The following is a 25895-nucleotide window of genomic DNA, read 5'->3' as shown; positions in this document are numbered from 1 at the left end:
ATTTTGATAATTAATGGTTTAGTGCCTATTTTGTTGAAATAATAAATAGTCTTAAACCAGTATCCATACTTCAACAAAGCTTGGTGCACAGGAACTTCCACACACAGTCTGTTGGTTGTGCAAGCAGGCTATATGCTAACCCAAGACTATAGGCCATGGGTAAACAGCAGAGCCACAGTGAGTCATAGCAGCTACCCCTTAGCCAATCCCAGGCTGAAGGTGCCATGTTAAGGCAAATCACAAAGTGGCAAAGTGTACCTAGCAGGAAACAGCCATTTGTCACTCCTGTCTCTTTGGTCATAAAAGCAATTAACCACATTATGAGATTGGGTGCTGTGGATTCTGAACCATTTTTATTCCACCATGGTACCTGGTTCTATAGACTTTAAAAAACAAAACAAGATCAAGTAAACTTTCATAGCTTAACTAGTCTCAATTGGTTTTTGTTTGTTTGTCTGTGTTATCCCCATCTACTTAAAAATTTAAAACATTAACAACCAATAAAAACATTATGAATGTAAACAATAAGAAATTATGAAGTAGTCATGGATGCATATTGACAGAGTCCTTGATTCTTGCTAGCTCTGCTCAAGAGCAGACAGAGAAATAGCAGGCCATTCGCTCTCCAGTCTTGATCTTCAGACGCATTTTACAGTCAGGCTATCAAGCTAGCTTTTAGCCATGCTAGCAGAGGCGTTAGGCAAAAAGAAGATTCAGTAGTCAACATTCTGACCAAGGTTATCTTTAATAGAAGGTGCTGAAGCTAAAGTACTGAAGTTTTTATTTATCTCTTTATGTTTACTCTTTGCATTGACAGAAGAATATACTGTAGAAGAGAGCAACAGAATAGTCTGTTTTTCCCTTTCTGTTTTGCTTGTTGTTTGTTTGTTTTTTTATGTTTTGAGTTTTAAAATTTTTTAATTTTTACACATACATTTATAAATGATAAGGTTATTTATTGTTTTATTTTAGCATTATGAAATTCAACAATTAATATCCTGATCCTATATTTTTCACAGGTCTTACTGTTATTTTCAGTTGTAAAATTAGGAAAAGTGTGTTCAGGTGTGGATAAGTGTATACGTCTGTGTTTCCTATCAATAGGCATTATGGTGTTCTTACTGATACAACAGCCAATGTTTATAATTGCAAATATTTTTCTCTAACTAGTATCTACTGAACAAATGTATCTCTAAGTCACCTCTCTTACTTAATGAGTATTTGCACAAAATGTTAATCAAGTTACTCATCTCCTAACGTATTTTCATTAGGTGTTAGATAGGTAGATTTCTCTTTCTTCATTAAAAGTTACTTGGTAAAGCAAAAAAACATTATGAAAGAAAGAGAACATAATTTTAACAAGTTTTCATTTAACATAACATTGGATGTGTGCATGATGGGCCGGTGTGCATGGACGTCAGAGGATGACTGCTTCTCTCCTTCCACCTTTCCATGGCTTCTAGGAATCAAACTCATGTCTTCAGGCTTGAGTGTAGTGACAATTATGGAATTTTGGTTTCTTTAAAAACCTCAGAAATATTTAAAAATATGTTTTCATTTTAATCCCATGTGTGGAGATTTGGGGCTACTTTAGACTGTTTGCAGCATCTGACTACAATTTGCCTCTTGCTCTAGCAGAGGCATGGCTTTGACTGCTGCAAATCAGTTTCTGTGATTCTGTGATGTTTGGGATTCTGGGGGCTTTTCAGAGAGTATGTAAATGTGTCTAGAAATCACAGAGATTCAACTGCATCTGCCTCCAGAGTGCTACGTTTAAAGCTATGTGCCGCTACATGCCGCTTCTGATTTCAACATTACTTTAAGCTATGTTCCCTGGCTTTTGGAATTTTATGACTCTCACATATTAGTGACAACGGGTCTTACATATTTTGCTCTTCTCACTCTCCATCAATCTCTTCTTATCTCCACTGCTATGCTGATACCCAAACTCACCATCTCAATCAGGCTAGCCAGTGCTGGACCAGTAAGCTATTTCTCCTAGCCCTATGAGTCTATCTGTTAATCTTCATAAATTTAATGTAGAGATCTCATTTTAATTTGTTAATGGGAGGATAGTATGTGCTCATGTCTGTTTGTATTGTGTGCACATGTGGGGAACTGTGCATATGGGTGCACATGCAAGTAGAGACGAGACGATGATATCAGGTATCTTTCTCAGTCACTTCCCACCTAAAATGTTTTATCTTATTATTTTATGTATATGGATGCCTTACCTGCATTTATGTCTACACACCACATATATAGTGTCCTCAGAGGCCAGTAAAGGCTGTTGGATTTTTCTGGAATTGGAATTACAGCTGATTGCGAGCTGCTTTGTGGGATCTGGAAATTGAACCCATGTCCTTTGAAGAGCAGTCAGTGCTCTTAGTGGCGGAGCCATGTCTCCAGCCCCACCCACCTCCACTTCAGTTTTTTAAAGAGTCTCTCACTGAGTCTAGAGCTCACCAATTCAACTAGCTTGGTTGGCCAGAAACCTCCAGAGATTTGCTGTTTCTGCCTCCTCTCCATGCCTAGTCCCTGTGCTAGAACTACAGAAGTGTATGAGCCTGCATGGCTTCTGCATGGTTGACAGGGGTCCAGATGCAGGGCCTGATGATTGTGTGGCAAGTACTTCACAAACTGAGTCATTTCCCAGCTGGCATTTTGTAACATATAAAATACAAATTATTTTTATAATAAAAATGTTCATAATAAAAATAAAACTTCTTTTTTATAGTAAGATTTTTAACATGATTTAATTCATTTCTACTGTGATGATCTCTGCCTCCTCTTGTGTGTGATGGTAGGCTTATGTGTGGGAAGCTTGGGCTTCATCTCTAGATAAATGTCTTCATGTACTGTTTCTTAAAAAAAGAAGTGTGGGAGGGGGCACGAACGCATGTGAATATACTTCTTCTGTTATCTTGTGAGTGGAAAACTCCTTGGCTATTGATGAAATTAAATTGTATTTTTCTCCTCTCCAACTGTGAAACACTACTCTATTATCTTTCTAATTCATTTACTGGCGTCATATGCCTAGACAGTTATAGAATATTTATTTTATTGTTGAGGTTCAATTATTTTCCATGATATACACAGGTTTCATTACAATTATTTTTATGTGGCCTCTATAAAGTTACTATTTTATCCTTGAGGTTCAATTCCTTTCCATAATATATCCAAGTTTCATTACAATACTTTTTTATATGTGGCCCCTATAAAGGTGTTATTTTTCTTAAACTTTCTCAGATTTCTACCATAGGTCATTGTCACAGTTGCATTTTCACATTGTGAGTGCTGAATGAAGAAGCCGCTCACTGGTTCTATAGTGTTCGCTGAGATTCCATTATTTGATGGGTTTTGTCTTCTTAATCCCACATGAAATTTGTGACCTTGTTAGCAATGCACTATCAGCTCTAACTAAGTGCACTTGTTGACCATAACAGCTTTTTTCAAAAAGTTGTACAATCGGCCTAGACAATGTCAAACACCTAATATTTAGCCTAAAATTCTTGGCAATGTGTTTATATACTCTGGCCTGGAGTTTTCTTTATATATTTCTCTATTCCTTTCATTTTACCCCTCAGAGGGCTTTCTATCAGCTCCATGAAATATCTCAAGCAGATATACATCCTAGAGCCCAATGGAACAGGAACTGAAATCCACATCTAAAAACAGGGAGGGAAGCCTCTGTTGCACAGCACAGCATCCCCAAATAAACCCAGCTCTTGTGAAACGAGTCTAAAGATGAGTGTGGGTCTTACCTGCTCTTTCATCTCAGCATAGACCTTCTCAGAGTTCACTTCCACCTGCCGCTTGAACTCCTCCAGAGCAGCGTCTGCCTGCTGGGCCTGCAACCTCTGAACTTCCGTCACTCGGCTGAGCTGCTCCTCCTTCTCCCTACAGAGTTCATAAAGCTTTAGAGTTACTTAAGAAAAGAAGGACGAAGGGGTTGAAGGGAGGAGAGGGAAAGGGGAAAATGGTGTAATAATATTTAATTTCAACATTTTTAAAAATTATTTTTATAAATTAAAAAAGAACTAGGTTTTAGTAAAAAGATACTAATTAGCTTTCTTGAACAAAATTCAGATTGTATTTTCTGATATCCTATGAAACTTCTCTTTCAAAAACTGACAATTGAGCTATCTATCTAGAAGGAAAGAACAAAAATACATATATGAACTTCTATGAGGACATAACTATATTCATAGATTCCCCTAATGACAAACTGTATAACATATAATACTACGTGTTTCCATCTATTGATGATTAGTTAAAATGTGCCATAGCTATACAATGAAATTATTATTCAGACTTAAAAATTAGCAACATTTTTATATATACTATAACATGGATATAAACACATATATTTTAATATTAAGGCAAGGAAAAGAAGTCAGTCTTGAAAAAATTCGCATGTGATCCCATTTATGTAAAAAGTTTTTTTGTTTGTTTTTTTGTTTATTTGGGGGGGTTTTTTTGTTTTGTTTTTTTGAGACAGGGTCTCTCTGTGTTAGCCTTGGCTGTCCTGGACTCACTTTGTAGACCTGTGAGTTCGAGGCCATCCTGGTCTACAAAGTGAGTCCAGGACAGCCAAGGCTACACAGGGAGACCGTGTCTCGAAAAACCAAAAAAAAAAAAAAAAGAGCATGTAAAAAGTTGAGAACTGAAAAAACTCTATATTCAGAAAATTTCTTGTTGCAGGAAACTAAGAGAATATGGGACAAGGTATTGGTTACTTAATGGATATGTGGGTGCCTTTTGAGTAATGAGTATTATATGGAATCAAATTACAGTAAACCCTCTTTTAAAATCTATCAAATTATGATCTTTTAAAAAGTGAGTATAACCAGGTGCAGTGGTCTATTCCAGTAATCCTACAACTCAGGGAGGCAGAGGCAGGTGGATTGCTGTGAGTTCAAGACCGGCCTGGTATACAAAGTGAGTCCAGGACAGCTAAGGCTACACAGAGAAACCCTTTCTTCAAAAACCAAGTATCAAAACCAAAACAAAACCAAGTGATTATAATAGTGTGTGGATTCTATGCAGTTTTAAGACAAATGACATCAGACTGAAAGGCACATGCATATCAACAGTTGCGCTGCAGATGGTCAAGGCAGCATAACCATTCAGTGGCCTGCAGCTGCTGCTTTACTAGTTCATTTGCTTAGAGCCAACAGCCATCCGTCTGCTCACACATCATACTGAAACCATGCAATCAGAAAGGTGTCTCAAAGCAATAGAACTCTTCACATGTTGACAAGAAGAAACAAAAGAAGCCACTATTTTAAAAATGTGTTCAGGTTCTCAAGTTCTGACTAGGTTCTATGTATTAAGCAAAATGTATATCTAATTTTTCATTTATCTTCACAGTAAGCCTGGGTGAGAGTTATTATATCCTTTCTTTTATAGAACAGAAAACGGATGCTTTGACTCATTCCTGAGGAGATCCTCCTGTGGGATTAAGGCAGGACTCCATAGCTGGAAGTGGGTTTCAGAGATGCCGCTGGTGGCTGTCTCACTGAGCTGCTTTCCTGATCATTAGGCTCATCTTCCCACTGGGTAAGTTTTCATACACACACACACACACACACACACACACACACACACACTGCCTATTACTAACTGTAACAATGACTAATGCTAAGAGAAAGAGCAATTTAATTCATGGGAATCAGTAGGTGAATTATCATAATGGGAGAAAAGACCTTCCAAAACCATTATGTTAAACAGACCTATAACCCCTAAGGAAATAGAAGCAGTCATTAAAAGTCTTTCAACCAAAAAAAGCCCAGGGCCAGATGGTTTAGCACAGAATTCTACTACACTTTTAAGGAAGAGTTAATACAAATACACTTCAAATTATTCCACAAAATATGAACAGAATAAACATTGACAAAATTCATCTTATGAGGCAATAGTCACCCTGACACCTAAACCACACAAGAACTTGACAAAGAAAGAAAATTTCACACCAATTTCCCTCATGAACATTGATGTAAAAATAACAAAATACTCGCAAACTGAATCCAAGAGCACATCAAAAAGATCATCCACCATGATCTGGTGGACTTCATCCCAGAGGTGCAGGGATGGTTCAATATACAAAAATCTATTAATGTAGTACATCATATAAAAAGGATGAAATTTTAAAAAATGAACATCTCTTAGATGCTGAAAAATCCTTTGGTAAAATCCAACACCCCTTCATAATAAAAGTCTTGGAGAGCTCAGAAGTACAAGCACATACCTAAACATAAAAAGGTAATATACAGCAAGCCAATAGCCAACATCATATTTAATGGAGAGAAACATAAAGCAATTCCACTAAAATCAGGGACAAGGATGCCCGTTCTTTCCATATCTCTTCAATATAGTTCTTCAAGTCCTACCTAGAGCAATAAGACAATTAAAGGAGACCAAGAGGGATACAAATTGGAAAGAAAAAAGTCAAACTATTGTTATTTGTAGATAATGTAATAGTATACATAAGTGACCCCAAAAATTCTACCAGGGAACTCCTACAACTGATAAACACCTTCAGGGAAGTGCCTGGTTACAAAATTAACTCCAACACAATCAGTAGCCCTCCTATAAACACAAAATTTGTGGGCTGAGAAAAAAATTAGTGAAACAGTATACTTCACAATAGCCACAAATAATTGGTGTAATGCTAACCAAGCAAGTGAAACAAGAAATTCAAGTCTCTGAAGAAACAAACAGAAGATATTAGAAGATGCAAAGATTTCCTATGTTCATGGATCGATAGGATTAATATAGTAAAAATGGCCATCTTACCAAAGCAATCTACATATTCAAAGCAATTACCATCAAAATTCCAACACAATTCTTTACAGGCCTTGAAAGAGCAATCCTCAACATCATATGGCAAAACCTCAGGATATCTCTAACAATCCTGTACAACAGAAAAACTTCTTGAGGTATCACCATCCCTAATTTAAAGCTGTACTACAGAGCAATAGTAATAAAAACTGCATGGTACTAGCATAAAAACAGACAGGTTGATCAATGGAATCAAATTGAAGACCCACACATGTCAAATTCAAGTGGATCAAAGACCTCAACATAAAACAAGACACACTGAACCTGATTGAAGAAAAAGTGAGAAACAGCCTTGAACTCATTGGCACAGAAGACAACTTCCTGAACCGAGCATCAACAGCTCAGGTACTAAAATCAACAATCAATAGATGGGACCTCACAAAACTGAAAAGCTTCTGTAAGGCAAAGTATACCACCAAAAGGACAAAACACCAGCCTACAGAAAGAAAAAGGTTCTTTACCAACCCTACATCTAACAGAGGGCTGATATGGAAAATATATATAAAAAAACACCTCAAGAAAAATCAAATAATTAAAAAATCAAATAATAGGGCTGGAGAGATGGCTCAGAGGTTAAGAGCACTGACTGCTTTTCCAGAGGTCCTGAGTTCAATTCCCAGCACCCACACTGTAGCTTACAATCATCTTTAACATGATCTGGTGCCCCCTTCTGGCATGCAGATATACATGTAGGCAGACCACTGTATACATAATAAATAAATAAATCCTTTTTTAAAAAACCAAATAACCCAATTTAAAAATGGGGTATAGATCTAAAGAGAGAATTCTCGATAAAGGACTCTCTAATGGCCAAGAAAAACTTGAAGAAATGTTCAACATGCTCAGCAATCAGGGAAATATGAATCAAAATGACTCTGAGACTCCATCTTATACAATCACAATAGCTAAGACCCAAAACTCCAGCAACAGCTCATGTTGGTGAGGGCGTAGAACAAGGGGAACACTCCTCCATTGCTGGTGGGGCTGCAAACTTGTACAACCATTTTGGAAATCAATCTGGCACTTTCTTAGAAAATTGGGAATAGATCTAACTTAAGACCCAGCGATACCACTCTTAGGCATATACTCAAAGGATGCTCCAGCTTACCACAAGGACATTTGCTCAACTATGTTCACAGCATCTTTATTCGTAATAGCCAGAAACTAGAAACAACCTAGATGTCCCTAAACCAAAGGATGGATAAAGAAACTGCAATGGAGTATTATTCAGTTATTAAACACATGATATCATGAAATTTGCAGGCAACATGGGTGGTACTAGAAAAAAAATCATCCTGAGTGAGGGAACTCAAACCGAGAAAGACAAACATGGTATGTAATCAGTATTATGTGGATATTAGCTGTAAAGTAAAGGAGACCCATGCTACAGTCCACAGACCCACAGAGGCTAAGTAACAAGGAGGGCGGGGGGCGGTGAATGAGAAGGGGAAGTAGAATAGACATTGTGGATGGATGGGGTGGGGGACACTGTGGAGGAAGGGGTAGGAATAGAAAAAGGGGGGATCAGGTTAGTGACAATGGAGGGAAAGAGTACTGGGAGAGACAGCTGGCATGTAGGGTAGAGGGACATCTCTGGGATTAGCTAGAAACCTAGGGCAATGGAAACTTCCAGGAATCTATGAGGGTGACCTTAGCTAAGAATCCTAGTAATGGGGGATATGGAACTGGCACTGGCCATCTCCTGTACCCAGGAAAGACTTCCAACAGAGGGATTGGGATGCCAATCCAGCCACATAGCCTTCTACCTACAATTTGTCCTACCTATAGGCTGTGCAATGTTAAAGATGATCAGAAATTGAGGGAATGGCCAACCAATGACTGGTCCAGCTTGAGACCCAAACCATGAGAGGGCGCCCACCCTGACACTGTTAATGATATTTAGCTATATTTGTATAAGGAGCCTAGCATACCCGTCATCAGAACGGCTTCAGCCAGCAACTGATGGGAACATGCAGAGACCCACAGCCAAACATTAGGCAGAGCTTAGGGAATCATACAGAAGAGGAGGAGGAAGGATTGCAGGTCAAGGACAACTCAAAAGAAACATACAGATTCAACTAACCTAAGCCCATAGGGGTTCATTGAACTGCCAACCAGAGAGCATACTTGGGACTGATCTAGGCCCTCTGCACACATGTGACAGTTGTACATCTTGGTCTTCATGTGGAACTCCTAAAGAGTGGGAGCAGGCGCTGTTTCTGACTCTGTTGCCTACCTTTGGGACCCTTTCCCCTCCTGGGCTCCCTCATCTATCTGTCTACCCTCAATAGGAGAAGATACACCTAGTCCTACTGCAACTTGATAAGCCAAGGATATATGATACCCATGGGATGCCTCACTTTTCTGAAGAGAAGGGGAAGAGGAGTGGATGGGAAGAGGGGAAATATGGGGGAAGGACTAGAAAGAGAAGAGGGAATGGAAATTGCAGTTGAGATGTAAATTTAATTAATAATTAATTAACTAATTACCTAATAATACAACCTAAAGTTGAAATAAGCATTTGGAAAATTATTTTCATTTGTGTGTAATAATTCACATGAGGTATTTAAACTCTTTAAATTTAATAAGACATCTTTGCTTCACATTTTGTCTTCTTCCTACCAAGGTCAGTTCCCTTTGCTACTAGGTTCAGCACATAAAATCATAAACTTCAGCCATCATCAATATGTTTCATAGACCACTTAAAGTGTTCAAATAAACTTTCTGCACTAAAGCACTTTCTCAATTCATGATTTCTATTTTGATTGACAATTAGCATTTAAAAAATATTCAATAGCCAGCACAAGGGACTAGAGCGGAGGCTCAGTTGTTGAGCGTGCACAGTACTCTTGTGGGAGAGCTGGGTTCAATTCTTTGAACATTGTCAGATGGCTCATAACTGCCTGATCTCCAGCTCCACAAGGATCCAACCCACCTGGCCTCCGTGGGCACCTGCATTCATGTCTACACACCAACACACAGACACACACAAGTAAAAATTAAAAATAAGTTTTAAAAAACAGCAAGCATAAATCTGGCTAGTTTCCAGGCCCTTCACACAGGCTACTCTAATCACATAGTATAAAGCTAACTGTCAAAGAACACCTTAGCCAATGCAACCCAGGGTTTCTGCACAGGATGGCACATACACTCATCTCCATTCATTTAGGAGTTTTATATTTTAGTGTAAATTGCCTTTATCTTAATTTAAATAAAATGAATCGTTTTAATGAGCCCGTTAAACTTATACAAGGTACTGAAACAGAAGTAAAACTTTAAACCCTTAAAGTCAAAGGTATGTTTCTTGAGGTCATAAGAATGCTGCCTCTTTGAACCGTGACCCCAAATAGTACAACATACAAGAGGCAAAACAGAAAAAATGACTTTCAAGATTACTTTTTCAGCCGACTTGTGAAGCTGAGGATTAAGGCATCACTCAAATGCCTTAGAGCTGGACTTCCATGTAGATAAAAAGGTGGAAAGAAAATTTGCTTTTTAGCTCTGATTTATTTATGAAATTTTCCTCATCCAAGTACATAAAGGATAAAGAAAAAAGAAGCTGCATTCTTACCCAGCCGCAACTCAGCTCAGATTAAAGGATGCTCTGAAGTGCATGATTATTTCAAAAAGGGCAATAAAATGCAGGAGACTAATGGACTACAATTTGGGATTTCTTGAGCTTTACAAGCTAACGTTTATATGTACAGGCCAACCCTAATTTGAAAATCTTCTCTTGGCACATTTCTGTAGCAGCACTTTTGATAACGATGGCCTTGGTCCAACACATGTTTATAAGGCTTCACATTACAGTATACTTCACTTGCTGCCAGCTTGGCATCCCTACTGGAAACTCCAAGAAATACAAAACAAAACAAAAAAACTTCAAACAAGCCTAGAAAACAGCTCTAAGTCTCCATTTCTTTCCATCTGGCCTTGGAGCATAAGCTTTTCAAGAGGCAATATCACCTACCTTGACTACCAATCAGAACCTAAATTAATTAGACCAAGTAAGACAAAAAATGTCATACCATTCACTTAGCATGATAAAAAAAAAAGACTGCTTTATCCTCTTTTTTTCATGAGATTTCAATATATACTGGCCTCTGCTAATTTCTCAAAAACATGGTGAATGCTCCAGAGTCTGACACACTTGACACTATTCAGGTGTCAAAAAGGAATGCCCAATAAAACAAACATTAGTATTGGTGTTAATATTGACAAGATACCAATACTATCCTGATTGACCTCTACAATTAACACAATTGATGTGTTCAAGGTCAGAGGCCAAGTAACACAAGCCTCTAGAAAACGTTCAAGGCAAGGAATGGGCTCGCTTCTGAAGCTCTCTCAAAGATCAAGGCTCGACAACAGCTTGACTTTAGCTCCTGGAGTCTCTTAGTGAACTGCTGACTTCTGGAACAGCAGAGAATGGCTTGAAGCTCCTTTTAGACACTATGTTTGTAGGGATAGTGTAACATTTGCGATTATCAGACACAATGTGGTCAAGAGTATCAAAGATATTTCATATAAAATTCTTAAAACTTTTTACAAAATACTACGGGGAAGAAAAGATGAGTTTGGTATAGGGAAATTTTAAAAGTTAAATCCTACAAAGAAAACAGGAATAAATTCACTTGTATTTGTACAAATATTTAATTTGTGGATTATCAGTGACTTGACATCTAAATAATATTGCCAGGTTAAAAAACAACCTAAAAAGAATTCTTTCTCCAGATGGCACTACATAAATAAGACATGAGCGAGTCTGAGTTATAAACCCAGGACTTCTGCAGACGGTTAGTAAAGCTGACTACTACGATGCATCTGCTCAAACCATCCTCCGTCTAGAGAGTGAAGTCACTTCAGCTACGAACCAAGACTCCCAGAGAGCACAAATGCTCAAAGCGCAGCCACCAACATAAAGGAACTCTACAGACTATTTTTCTCACCTGAATTTAACAGTCGCAGAGACCCTGCTCCCAAGGCTGAACTGTAATATTAAAGAACAGGATTGTTCAAAGCATGCTGCTTATGTAAACAGGCTATGGATTTCAACTAGGATGTTCATAAACTCTTTCAAGGCAATTGGATTTAATTTCCGTTCAAAACAAGTTGGGTCTGTCATGAATCTCCTGGTCTTCAGCTGTGATCTAGGAGCTGAGGCCGCAGTCTTGGTAACAAATCCTGAGGTCTACTCATTAAACATTACAAAAAACAACCCCATAAAATAAAGTAGAAAATTTGTTCCCAACTTGGAGAAACACCAGCCAGACTAAGGAGAAGGTAAAAGAACAAAGAAGAAAATCAAAGAGTACTGCAATATTTTATATGCTAAAATCTATACAGAACCATGCTTGCTACAGGAGTAGAAATACTACAAAGAAGCAGTGAGAGACTCCATAGAAACTAATCTCAGGAGGCTAGGACCTGGCTCCATCAATACAGGGCTTGCCCCACAAGCATGAGGTCATGAGTTTGGAGCTCTAGCACCTGCATAAAAAGCTAGGTACAGTGGTGTGTATCTTTAAGCCCAGAGCTAGTACTGGGAGGCACAGAAACAGGACAGCTCACGGAGCTCATTAGCCAGTCCAACCAATCAGTGAGCTTCATGCTCAGGAGAAAACAAATTGACATCCAGCCTCCAACATACATAAGTATATGTACTCACATGTATACATGTCCATGTACATACACACACACAATACACACACACACACACACACACACACCCCAAACCTATCCCCAAAAAAGCCAAATTTCAGAAGACCAGACTTGTGTTTGTAATAGAAAATAAAACTACAAAAACAAAGGCTTATACCACTTATATTTTTATATAATATTTTTATGCAAAAATAAGCTGCAAAAATGCTGATAATGTGGGCATAAGTAAACATACAAATAAAGCAACAGAACTTCCACTCTGAAGATAAAATATCAGTATTTTCACGGTACAATTTAAAAATCTTGAGAAATTATCTTTAAGAGTAAAATAACTCTTATATACCAGGAACAGTTCTTTAAAATTTTAAGCTTTAAACTTCAAAACAAACTACAAATCTAACACTGTTCCTTTTCTGTTTCCTATACTTAAGAAGCTGCTGATTAAAACTTCCATGAAAATTATACATCATCTCTGTACAGCTTACCTGCATATCCACTGATATAATTAATTTTAGAGAGTATTATGTCAGTAAATTATATATATGTGTGTGTGTGTGTGTGTGTGTGTGTTTTTGCTGTAAAATGGTCAAGGCTACATCTTTTGGACTAAGCACAGAGCCATTTCTTGTTACCAGGGAAAGAAGAAAGACAGTGTGAAGTCATTCAAGCAGAATGACAAGCAAACCAAAGCCAGATCAAAGGAATGAAGAAAAAAGGCTGAAATGTGAAGCTGAAATATTTATTCCCTTCAAAAACATCATCCATGCCTTGTCCCTGGGCACTTGAATATTTCAAAGTAGCTAAAAAATATTCTCACTTATGTTCATCACTATGCACAAATAGATCAAATTTTTAAGTAGGCATATTTTCTCCTTATTTATCAAATACAAATGCAATATTTATCATGTGAGGGAAGTTTTCAGCTTATTAAGTATGATTTTAAGTGATGTTAAATGTTTTCAGAGTGACAACAGATATTTTCTAGTACTTTGAATGACTGGTATTCCCATAACCTGTAACAGTGACAATGTAACCAAATGGTGAGACTTAGAGACAGCCTACTATGCTCACTACATTTTAGGGCAGTCTATATATGATTTCATTTAATTTTAATAACTATAAGAAGTAATTATTTTAACACATAAATGGAAAATTACAAATGTATCTTCCAAATTTGACATAGCACATGGTACAATGATAAGCCCAGTAGTTAATCTGAAACAATTTGTTTATTAATTAATTTCCCATTAATATATTGAGTACTCATCAAATACCAGGCATAATACTAAACATTGAGAAAGCACTTCCAAACCAGTCACATGAGGTTACTAGCTTTCAGTGGGGAAATGCATTGAATTAATAAAATAAGCTATTATGGGCTTAATAAATACATATTAACTATAATTATTTAGGTTGACTTAAATTAATGAATACAAATATAAAGACAAAACTTCAAAGAGTTAGCCCAGAAGAAATTGGTAATAAATTTAACTTAAGGATAAGAAAGACTGAGGAATAAGGAAATGTCAGCATTCTACCACACAGGACAGTAAGGTGAACAATGGTGGAAGGGAAAGACAGGTTAGCTCAAGGAGGAAACATCAGCCAGACTGGGTAAGGCATGCAGAACAGAAAGCAAGTCTGCACTCTTTAAGAATTACCTTGCTATACTGAAATTCTAGAGATGAGGTTGAACATGCAGCAAACAGCACACTACATAGGATTAAAGACATGTTACACACCACTAATGGAAAATACCAGTGGTGATGGATGGAGGCACAGCAAAGGAAAGACGCAGACTCCATGACAATCATCAGCAACCTAATATCTCTATATTTAGACTACATGAAAGAAAAAAAGAGATAAGAATGTACATATTTGAAGAAATAATAGCAAAATACTTTTTTAACTTAGCAAAATTTACAAACCTACAGATTCAAGAACTATAAACATAGGCAATATACAGGAAAATACAAAAAGTTACATGATAATCAAATTTCCCAAAAGCAATAATAAAGAAAAATGTTAAACAATAGCCGGAGAAAGATGACATCAGACTTTCCATGGCAAAGAATGAAAGAAGACACATAAGCAATAAATTTTCAAATGCTGTCTTAAAAGTACAGCCTGTCAACTTAGAATTCCATAATTGACAAAAGCATCTTTCAAAATCACAGGTAAAGTAAAGATTTTCAAAATATACAGAAGACTAAAAACTATCATTAAGAGACCCGCACTCCTGGAAACAAACAAGGAAAAAAAAAAAAAAAAAAAAGGAAGATAGTAGAAATATAAGAATATGATTGGCAGATTTGGGCCCAGGGGTCCCGCTCAAACTAAGGCACCAGCCAAGGACAATACAGGCGGTAAACTTTAAACCCCTACCCAGATCTAGCCAATGGTCAGAACATTCTCCACAGTTGAGTGGAGAGTGGGGTATGACTTTCTCACATACTCTGGTGCCTCACATTTGACCATGTCCCCTGGAGGGGGAGACCTGGTGGCACTCAGAGGAAGGAAAGCCGGTAGCCAAGAAGAGACTTGATACCCTATGAGCATATACAGGGGAAGGTAATCCCCCTCAGGAACAGTCATAGGGGAGGGGAATAAGGGGAAAATGGGGGGGGGGAGGAATGGGAGGATACAAGGGATGGGATAAACATTGAGATGTAACAAGAATAAATTAATAAAAAAAAAAGAAAAAAAACAAGAATATTACTAAGATTTGTAATTATATGGACCAGATTTTCTTTTTTTCCATTCTTTAATTTTATTAATTTATTCATATTACATCTTGATTGTTAGCCCTTCCCCTGTTTCCTCCCATTCTTCCCTCCCTCCCATTTCTCTCCTTTTCCCCTCCCCTATGTCTGTGATTGAGGAAGACCTCAATGTCAATATTATAAGTGAGCCATATTACAAATAAAATTCTGACTCAAAAAAAAAAACCACTATTTAATCAATCCCAAAGTAAATTATATTTTACTTTTTTCTTTACTAAATTAACTGTGGCCTATATTTGACAACTGCCATGTGCAGTACTTCTTTTTAAAAGAGTTTTTTAATGGCATGAATGAAAGTTTATTTTAATATCCCTCTCTGTCAAAGTTATCATAAATTCTTAATTCCAAAGTTCAAATTAGTGAATATAGGCTACAGTTAATCTATTAAAGAAAAAGAAAAAGAAAAAAAGCCAGAACCAGGCAGATAGAATAAATATAAATATCCATATTTAAAATTATTAGTGACACTAAATATAAATGGTCTAAATATACTAAATAAAAGGCAATGGCTGTCTAAGATGATTGAAAAGGCATTAATCAACTTTTTATGATGAATAGACAAAAAGATTCCAGTAGGTTAAAAGTGAAACTATATTTTTTTTTAAAAAAATCAACATTAAGAAAACAGGTAGAACAAGTGATAGGATAACAATTTAGTTGTAATCTGAATAAATTAATAAAATTAAAATTAAAAAAGAAAACAGGTAGAATGATTATATTAATAGCATAAAAAGTATATTTCAGAACAAAATATTGTCAAAATCAAAGTCATTTCATAATGCTTAAGGAATTGAGTTTGTCAATAAGAAACAAAAGTTTAAAACACAAGAAACAGTGCTCGCTTCGGCAGCACATATACTAAAATTGGAACGATACAGAGAAGATTAGCATGGCCCCTGCGCAAGGATGACACGCAAATTCGTGAAGCGTTCTATATTTTTCACAATTTTTTAAAGACATTGAAAGTTCAATTCTGAACTTCATATGGAAAAACAAAAAACCCAGAATAGCTAAAACAATCTTGTACAATAAAAGGTGCTCCGGAGGAATCTCCATACCTGATCTCAAACTGTACTATAAAGCAATAGTAATTAAAACAGCATGGTACTGGCACAGCAACAGGCTGGTTGATCAGTGGAATCGAATCGAAGACCCAGATATGGATCCACACACATATGGTCACTTGATTTTTGACAAAGAAGCCAAATCCATTCAATGGAAAAAGGATAGCATCTTCAACAAATGGTGCTGGTCTAACTGGAGGTCTATGTGTAAAAAAATGAAACTGGACCCATATTTGTCACCTTGCAAAAAACTCAAATCCAAGTGGATTAAAGACCTCAACATAAAACCAGAGACACTAAGACACTTAGAAGAAAAAGTGGGAAAGAGCCTGGAACATATTGGCACAGGAGACAACTTCCTGAACAGAACACCAACGGCCCAGGCCTTAATGTCAACCATTAATAAATGGGACCTCATGAGGCTGAGAAGCTTCTGTAAGGCAGGAGACACTGTCAAGAGAACAAAGCGACAGCCTACAGACTGGGAAAAAATCTTCACCAACCCTACATCTGACAAAGGTCTAATATCCAAAATATATAAAGAACTCAAGAAATTAAACACCACCAAACCGAATAACCCAATTGAGAAATGGGGCTTGGAACTAAACAGAGAATTCTCAACAGAGGAGTATCAAATGGCTGAGAAACACTTAAAGAAATGCTCAACCTCCTTAGTCATCAGGGAAATGCAAATCAAAACAACTCTGAGATTCCATCTTACACCCATCAGAATGGATAAGATCAAAAATTCAAGTGACACCACATGCTGGCGAGGATGTGGGGAGAGAGGAACACTCCTTCATTGCTGGTGGGAATGCAAACTAGTACAGCCACTTTGGAAATCTATCTGGTGCTATCTCAGAAAAATGGGAATAGGGCTTCCTGAAGACCCAGCTATTCCACTCCTTGGAATATACCCAGAAGATGCTCCAGCACACAACAAGAAAATTTGCTCAACCATGTTCATAGCAGCCTTATTCATAATAGCCAGAACATGGAAACAGCCTAAGTGTCCCTCAGTAGAAGAGTGGATAAAGAAACTGTGGTACATATACACTATGGAATACTACTCAGCTATTAAAAACAAGGAATTCCCGAAATTTGTGGATAAATGAATTGAGCTAGAAATGATCATAATGAGTGAGTTAACCCAGAAGCAGAAAGAATCAAATGGTATATACTCACTTATATCTGCATACTAGCCCAAGGGGCATGTCCCACAAAAGCCTTCACTTACCAGGAAACTGGGACAGAGGGGAAGGCATCCTATTGGGACTCTAAATGAGAGACGCATGGGAGAACAGCAAAATAAAAGGATCCAGAGGGTCCTAGAAATCTACAAGTAGAACAATATGATAGGCAGATTTGGGCCCAGGGGTCCCGCTCAAACTAAGGCACCAGCCAAGGACAATACAGGAGGTAAACTTTAAACCCCTTCCCAGATCTAGCCAATGGTCAGAATATTCTCCACAGTTGAGTGGAGAGTGTGATACGACTTTCTCACGTACTCTGGTGCCTCACATTTGACCATGTCCCCTGGAGGGGGAGACCTGGTGGCACTCAGAGGAAGGACAGCAAGTAGCCAAGAAGAGACTTGATACCCTATGAGAATATATAGGGGGACGTAATCCCCCTCAGGAACAGTCATAGGGGAGGGGAATAATGGGAAAATGGGGGGGGGTGAGGAATGGGAGGATACAAGGGATGGGATAAACATTGAGATGTAACAAGAATAAATTAATAAAAAAATAATAATTCTTATAACAGTGACAATAATTGAAATAAAATATGACTATAGAACTAATCAAAAAAAAACACAAGAAACACAAAACTTACAGAACTATAAACACATACATAATTAGAACAGTCAATTTAAATATCCTTTAATTATTAATAATTCACTGAAAAAAAAGACAGAGAGAAACAAACAGATTGAAAAATTATCAGGAAACCCAACCTTCATAACATTCATAAACAGTTCTGCCATAACACAACAGAATGAATAATCATTTCAAGAGTATACACACTATTAATTAAGATGAACTTTATTCTGGGAAATAAAACAAGTCTCAATAAATTTAAAAGAATTCAAGTCAAGATTAATCTAGGTAATATTCACACACGCGGCAGATTTATAAAATGTGAAGAAGAAAGATGTTTATTTCTGGAGAAAAAGAAAAGATATAGCCTAATGATATTCTTTTTATCAAAATATATGAATAATTATAAAACATTAACAGTTAAATATGAACATGAGTGCTAAATATTTGCATTTTTCCCACATTCCATAAATTGCCTCAATAAGCACTTTGATTGCTTCAACAAGAAAAGTTCCCTCTCTTTCTTTTTAAACACTCTGGAAGAAATAAGAGGAACTGTGTGCTCAGCTCCTTTCCTGTCTGTTCAGGACTGGCTGTCATCAGAACACCCTCTTTTTACTTTGCATTGTCTTCTGGGAAAAAGCTCTGAATGTGGCCCGGTGAGTACACTTAATCTCATGTAAAGAGGTTTCCTGACCTCCTGTTTTCCCAAATTAGTTTTAATTTTAACTAGGGAAAAAAAGGATGTTACATATTATCCTCTAATCTTTTCCAAATCAAAAAAATTATAAAAGTTTCAGATTTCACATAAGTTTGAAGAGCTTATTACTGCCGGAGAAACAAAATACCAACATGTTCCTAATAAGGTGGCAATACATTAATTTTAATTACAAATGATCTAACTTAAAATTCCTACAGAATTAAGCCATTTCTTTACTAATTCAGACTTTGTCAGTAATAATTTGTGGTAATTTTGATAAGGAAGAATATTAAAGTTCACTCTCATTCCAAGAAAAACGTCTCCCTTTAAAATGTAATACATGTGGCAATTACAGTCTTTAGACCATAGTTAATCTATTTTAAATTTCACTTTTAATTAATGAATTCCCAAACTCATAGTAACTGAATAAAATGTCTGTATACTAGTTAAGGAGATGCAAGGTCCCAAAGAAGGCTCTTTCTGAGATGGAACGCACTGGGCTTCCTACTTACAGCTGCATTTCTTAATAGAACCTCTGCTTCCCTCTGCATTTGCCCAGGTCAATATCACTACTAAAACCTTCAGTTTGAATATAGCCCATATTGGCTGTTGACTAATGAATCTTCAGCATTGTAACTGGGAAAGTAAGTTTTCACTGCCAGTGTGACAAGACTTATAATCTCCTAGGAGAAACTGCTGAGAACACTCATAAGGACCTTCTTGAAGAGGCTCAAATATGGAGAGAGGACTCAACTTTAATCTGGCTGGGCATCCAGACTAAATAAAAATGGAAAAGGAGGAAGCAGAACACTGGAGTCCCCTTTCTCTGCTACTTGTTCTACCCAGACGTTAGCAGGCAGCCTCGTGTTTGTGCCCACTGCTATGACCTACAGCCTCAAACCATGAGCCCAGATAACTCCAGTCTCCCCAAAGTTCTTCTGTATTTTGCCACAAAGAATAATGTCTAACAGGTTTCCAGCTTCTAAATTTGTTTGCTTTGACAGTTTTTTAGATCCCAAATTTCCATGGTAAAGAGGAGGAGTAATAGCATGGTGGTTAACAACAGAGAGAATTCTGAGTCAAGCCCATGCACAGCTGTAAGTCCTAGCACCTTTATCAACTGTAGAACCTAGGCTCTTGGACCTCAGAGAAGAATGAACTGAACCCCCTTGGATTAGAAAACCAACCTAGGCCCAATAAGCATAAGATGAAAGGAAGTGTCCTGTAGTAGAACACAGTAGGCAAGGTTTCTGGGGTACAATAGACTTGAGGTTAATGGACATACTTAGGAATAATTTGGTACATTTAGAAAGTACCAAAGGAAAACTGCTTTGCCAAGCCAAGAGTGGTAACTCAGGCAAGAATAAGCCCAGTACTCCTAAGGCCAGGGCAGGAAGATAATTTGCAAGATGAGTCAACTGGGTAACATAACAAGTTCCAAAGAAGTCAAGGATACAAGGGGAAACCCTGTCTACAACAACAACAACAGGCAAACAAGAAACCCCACTTTGGTGACAGAAAAGGTAAACTCTATACTGTTTTCTGGATAAGAGCATGGGTTTAGACTCAGCAGCCCAGGTATGAAGCTCGGCTCAGTAACAGGTTAGTCACGGGCTGCTGGTCAAGCTGCGTTGTCTCTGAACCTCCATATTTCACAATGCCACATATCCTCAAACAAGTCTTTTGAAGACAAGCTAAGAGATCCAGCACCAAGCCATTGTTTACAGTAAATGAAAAAGGCTTCACACTGTTAGCTGATTTTATTCCCTCAATCAAGTTTCTTTCACCACATTTCATTGTAAAAGTGAAACTGTAATTGTAATAAAATTCAGGAAGCTAAATATACACACTGCTTTAAAATGAGTTTTTTCAATTCCAAAGAAAGCATCCAATAAGCCTAAGAGAAATCTGGTGTTACACATTAAGCTTAGAGTGTGGCTTAGTGTCACAGATGTCTCTGTAGTAAGAAGTTCCTTGACCATCACACTGCATGACACACATTCAAAGCAATGTGCTCTCATGAGAAGAGATGCTGCGCTCTATGGTGACATTCCCACAAAGAACCACTTAACAGAAAATAAATTCTTTCTCTGCTTGAAGCAAGGTGGCCACATATTGCTCTCGTCTGCAAGCTTCACATAGTGCTTTGGGGAGGGAGGGTTAAGTCAGCATGCTCACTGGAGCTAAGGAATGGCTACAATAAACGGAAAGCTTTGACTGCTCTGCGTCTAAACTGGTTTCAGATGCTCCAGCAGAGTGGAGAAGAGAGAACAGCTGGGTTCCACCTTACCCCCACACTGATATTCAAGAAAGCTATTTGTAAGAAAAAATTATGCTTGGACTTTGGGAATTTACTAAGTTATATGGATAAGTTTTCTCAAGATAATACAAATGATTATATCAATAGAAACAAAATATAGTTGAATAACTATAATTCATCTATTACAGTACATTCTCATTAATGCTTTCTAGTAATTTAGGTTTAATATCAAACTTAAAATATACTTAATTCTAGTTGCATAAAAGCAAACTATAATAATCACAACAAATTACTTAAAAATTATTAAAAATAAAACCTGTTTAATAATACTACATACACACAAGAGAGATAGCCACAACATGCAAAATAAATGAGTACACATTACAGACAAGATAAAACTTTCATAAAGAACTGCAGCGTTCTTGCTAAGCATGGGGGATCTCCTTAGTAATCATTTCAAACACTACCACCATTTAAGTACATGATTAGTCATAATGGCGTGAGCTAGAGAACAATTAGCTTTCCAAGTAAAGAACTTGAAATGTTTCTAATTATAATCACATAGCACCCCTTTAAAAAGAAAAGGCAAAATCAAAGAAGCAGACATCAAAAGGCCATTAGGTCTCAGTATAGACCATTTCCAGACCTACTTTACTCCACATAAAACCTCCTTTGGGGTGTTTTCATTTTTCACTAAGAACAGAGATATATGGTTCAAATTACTTGAAGTTTCTTCAAAGTTCCTTGACATTTGTGTATTCTACAATTAAAATAAATAAATTTTATATCAAGTAATAAAAATTAGAGGATTAAAATTTAACAGTTACCAATTGTAAAGAGCCCTCATTAACTTTCATGACACGAAACTTCAAGAACTATGATTTAGGAAACAATAAAGGAAATTCAATGAGGAAATAAAAGCATGTTTTTCAATGCTAGACATACTTAACTTAATCTATTGTTTATAATGATCTGACAAAAGCTTTCTTCCAGGTGGTCATGTGTGTTTATTATCCTACTGACCTCTTACTTGGACATTAATATGTCATCAAATTTGTGTTCTTGAAATTTTAATTCCTTTTGATGAGACAACTCTCTCCTCCACTAGCTTATTTCCAGTGCTTCTTTCAAACCTTAGCTTATTGCCAAAACTACTAAGGAAAGTCAGTCTTTCTGCAGTGTCACGTCATGCACCTGCCAGTCTGCCAGCTTTCCTCAACCACTGCCCTTCTGTGGAGTCAGGGCCACCGGTTCCATGTGCTTTTCCTCTGGCTAGGCTCATCTTCTAATTCTACACACACCATGTACTCTCCATGTCTGTATAGTAGCGGACTTACAACTTCTGTGTAAATTACACTATGTATAAAATAACCTGTGACAGGCATGTGGCTCAGTGGTAAAGTGCTTGACCAGTACACATGAAGCCCTAGGTTCAATCCACAAAACTGGGGGAAAATTATATTTAGAAACTATTTGGCATATGAACTAGTATGTTCTGAACGTAACCATTTACATAGCTGTAATTTTCTAGTTATAATGCTGTGAGCTTGAAACTACACTTCAATCTATGGTTGTGTTGTTAAACATAAAGAAAGCTAGAAAAAGTATCATTGTCAAATGACTGGAAAGCCCATGCATAACTGTCAGTGGCATTTTTCTTTTGAGGGCTATTGCAGTAGCTCTATCTACAGTAGAGAGATAGCTGTGCCAACTGCCCAAGTATCATTTTCAAGACAGTAACAGAAGCCAGGTTCCAGAAGAACCAGCTTTCCCAGTAATTCCTCACTTCAGCATATACTCCAAGAACTGAAAAGAGTAACTGTCTTTGATAACTTATAGTGGTTAAAATGTAGAACTAATCCAAATGCCCATCAACAGTAAAGGATAAAGGAATTACGGCATATGTACATAATGGAATATTATCCACCCATCAAATCAAGTTATGATGCCTTCATTCTACAATGCACATGAAACTTGTAAACATGCTAAGTTAATGAAACCGGGCACAAAAGATCACAGATTGTACTATGCCATACATCAACACACACACACACACACACACACACACACACACGCACATAGGTGTTTGGTTAGGAGAACACTGGAAGGGTGGATGATGTACAGTAATTGTACAATGAACCCAGAGCTTTATTTGTGGCACTGAAAATTAATTGGAACTATATAAAGCAGCAGATATACAATCCTGTGACTACTAAAGTGTTCAGTTTAAAATCATTTACAATACACAAATTTGACATTAATTAGTAAAGAGTAAACAAGAACACTGTAGCTGAGTGGTTGGAGAGATGGTTAAGAGCAGTGAATGCTCTTCCAGAGGACCTTAGTTTAACTCCCGTGACCAGTGCCAGGGGATCCAATATGTTCTTCTGGCCTAGGAGAGCACCAGGTACACATGTGGTGCACAGACCAGGCAAAACACCCATACACATAAAATAAATAATTTTTAAAACTGTAGTTAAACAAAGTATAGCAGGGTTCCAAATTCAAATATCTACAGGCCCAAACAATGAAAACTAGAAGAATAAAGCAAAGCCTTCATGTGCCTTGCATGTGATTCTGACACTTGGCTGTTTTGATTCCTTTAATATATAAAGTTTTGCCTCTTGGTCATTTCTTTTTCTCCCCCCCCCCCCCCCCCCCTTGGTCATTTCTTGACTACTCTCATGGAGTCTTGACTCATTCATTCTTCTTTCTTTTCTCAAATTAGCTTTGGTGATTCTTTACGCTGTTTCCAATTTCACTGGCTGCTGAAAGGGGGGAGGGGCCTCGCCTTTGCATTTATGTGCATGTGGAGGCCAGAAGTTGTGTTAATTTCTAAGTCAGGGACTCTCATCACTGCACATGAAGCTTACAGTTTTGGCTGAATGGCTGACCAGTAAGCACTGAGATCCACTGCTGCTGTCCTTTTGTTTAGTTTAGTTTTATTTAGTTAGTTAATTTTTTTTACATATATGTTTATATTATTAAGCACACACACACACATAGTAAACTACATACAACAAGAAGAACCAGAAAACAATCAGGGATTATATAAATGTTACATACATAGTGTTTTGGCTATTTTTATTTGACAACCTTGAATAAAACATCTTTCCTATCTTGGTGAGTCTAAAATTCTGAATGTAAATCAGTATCTATCCTATCTCATCTCTGTCAACTTAAAATATCTATCTAGAATTAAAAACATCTTAACCCCTAAACAATTAAGCTTAACTGCAAAACTAAACTATCTGGTTTTCAACCCCATCAGAGATTTGAGAAGGAATAAAATTAATTACCTGAGTAAACAGGAAGTGCAAATTAGAAGCTTCCAAAGTGAAAAAAAAAAAAAAAATGACAGAGACAATTTGTTGCCTGAACAGTCACCCAAAAGTCTATATAATGTTGGAGCATCATCTTCAGCCTTCTGGCCCAATATATCTGACAGACATATTTGTGAGGCAGGATCTATTGAAGGCTTGTTTACCCTGTCTTGGTAAGTTTGGCCATTGACTCTGCCTGCGTCTGAACTTGCCTATTTTTAGGCAGGATTCTGTCAGTGGCCGAAATGAGGACATTTTGTCCAGTGGCTAGTTTGCCACATTTGAAGCTATCTCCATAAGGAGGGTCTTTGACGCTCATGATCTTCTTTGAGGAAGACAAGGTCTTGCTAGAAGTCCTTGGCTCTTATTTGGTGCTACAAATCCAATCTCAGGTCCCAATGATTGCACAGCATACCTGGTGCTCACTGAGTCATTTCCTCAGCCTGATCTACACCCTTCATATTACTTTGTAATTTTTCATGTTTGGTTTCATATTCTAGCTAGAAACAAAAGTTTATCTAATATCTGCCTAGAAAGAAATTTAGAGATAGTCTACTATACTAGATGAATAACAATTTTATAATTTCTCATATTTAAATGTTTGATAATTATACTTGTTTCCCCTTTTAACTTAACTTGTTTTAAAGTCAATTCTTAAGTTCTCAAACATGAGGATTAAAAATGAAACTATTAGCTGATTGTTACTTTTGTGTAGTTGTTTTTTGAACAACAAAAAAATGTGACCTTTATGACAGTGATTCTTTGAAAGCAACTTTGACTTCCTTTATGACCTTGCCGCTGAGCTATGCAGCTGGCTCTACATGTGGCACCATGAGGTGACAGCTCAACACTCACAGAACTTGTCTCAAAAGGTCCAGAAATTATTTTTGTACTCCCCCAATATTATAATGTTGTCAGCTAGTTCAACATGGTACAAACTAAATCTACGTTCAGAATAAAGTAAGCTCAGGTGCAGAAATTTGCAGCATCTGCTGAAAAGCTTGGATGGATGAGAAACTTCTAAAACAGACAAGAAAATAAAACTCCAGAAGGAGCAACATAAGAGCAGCGCACAGACAGAAACAACACAGGAAAGGCGTGATCCTACAAAGCAAATTTCAAAACAGAATTTTACAAACAGAAAACATAAATCAAAATATTCTGCTAATAAGTGCCATAAACTAAATGAGTCCACCAGTATAAGCTGACACGCACCCTTGGGAGTTACTGACAGCATCAAAGGATGAATAGTCAGCTGGTGCTTACTGGGATGTATTAGAAAATAATCTAGAGAGATGAGAAGATGACCAACATGCAGGGAATACTGAGTGAAAAGAAGAAAGTGGATCATAAAACCCAAGAAGAGCAAGGCCGTAACAAAAAGGCAAAAAAAAAAAAAAAAAAAAAAGAAAGAAAGAAAAAAGAAAAAAGAAAAAATCCA

At 37.1% G+C, this 25895-nt stretch overlaps 1 protein-coding gene and 1 non-coding gene across 2 annotated transcripts in view; one reads left to right on the top strand and one right to left on the bottom strand.

Annotated features, from left to right (window-relative positions):
- Positions 1 to 25895, bottom strand: part of Cep112 (centrosomal protein 112) — a 444738-nt gene that overhangs the window by 310832 nt on the left and 108011 nt on the right. Inside the window, exon 17 of the mRNA XM_051158947.1 lies at positions 3765 to 3900. Within this exon, the coding sequence (XP_051014904.1) occupies positions 3765 to 3900 (136 nt within the window). The remainder of the gene's footprint in view (positions 1 to 3764; positions 3901 to 25895) is intronic.
- Positions 16122 to 16228, top strand: LOC127200928 (U6 spliceosomal RNA). Its single transcript, XR_007832144.1, has one exon. It is a non-coding gene; the product is annotated as a U6 spliceosomal RNA (small nuclear RNA).

This window comes from Acomys russatus, chromosome 16 (assembly GCF_903995435.1).
Source record: "Acomys russatus chromosome 16, mAcoRus1.1, whole genome shotgun sequence".
Lineage (NCBI taxonomy): Eukaryota > Metazoa > Chordata > Mammalia > Rodentia > Muridae > Acomys > Acomys russatus.
This window is presented reverse-complemented; position numbering and strand designations above follow the sequence as displayed.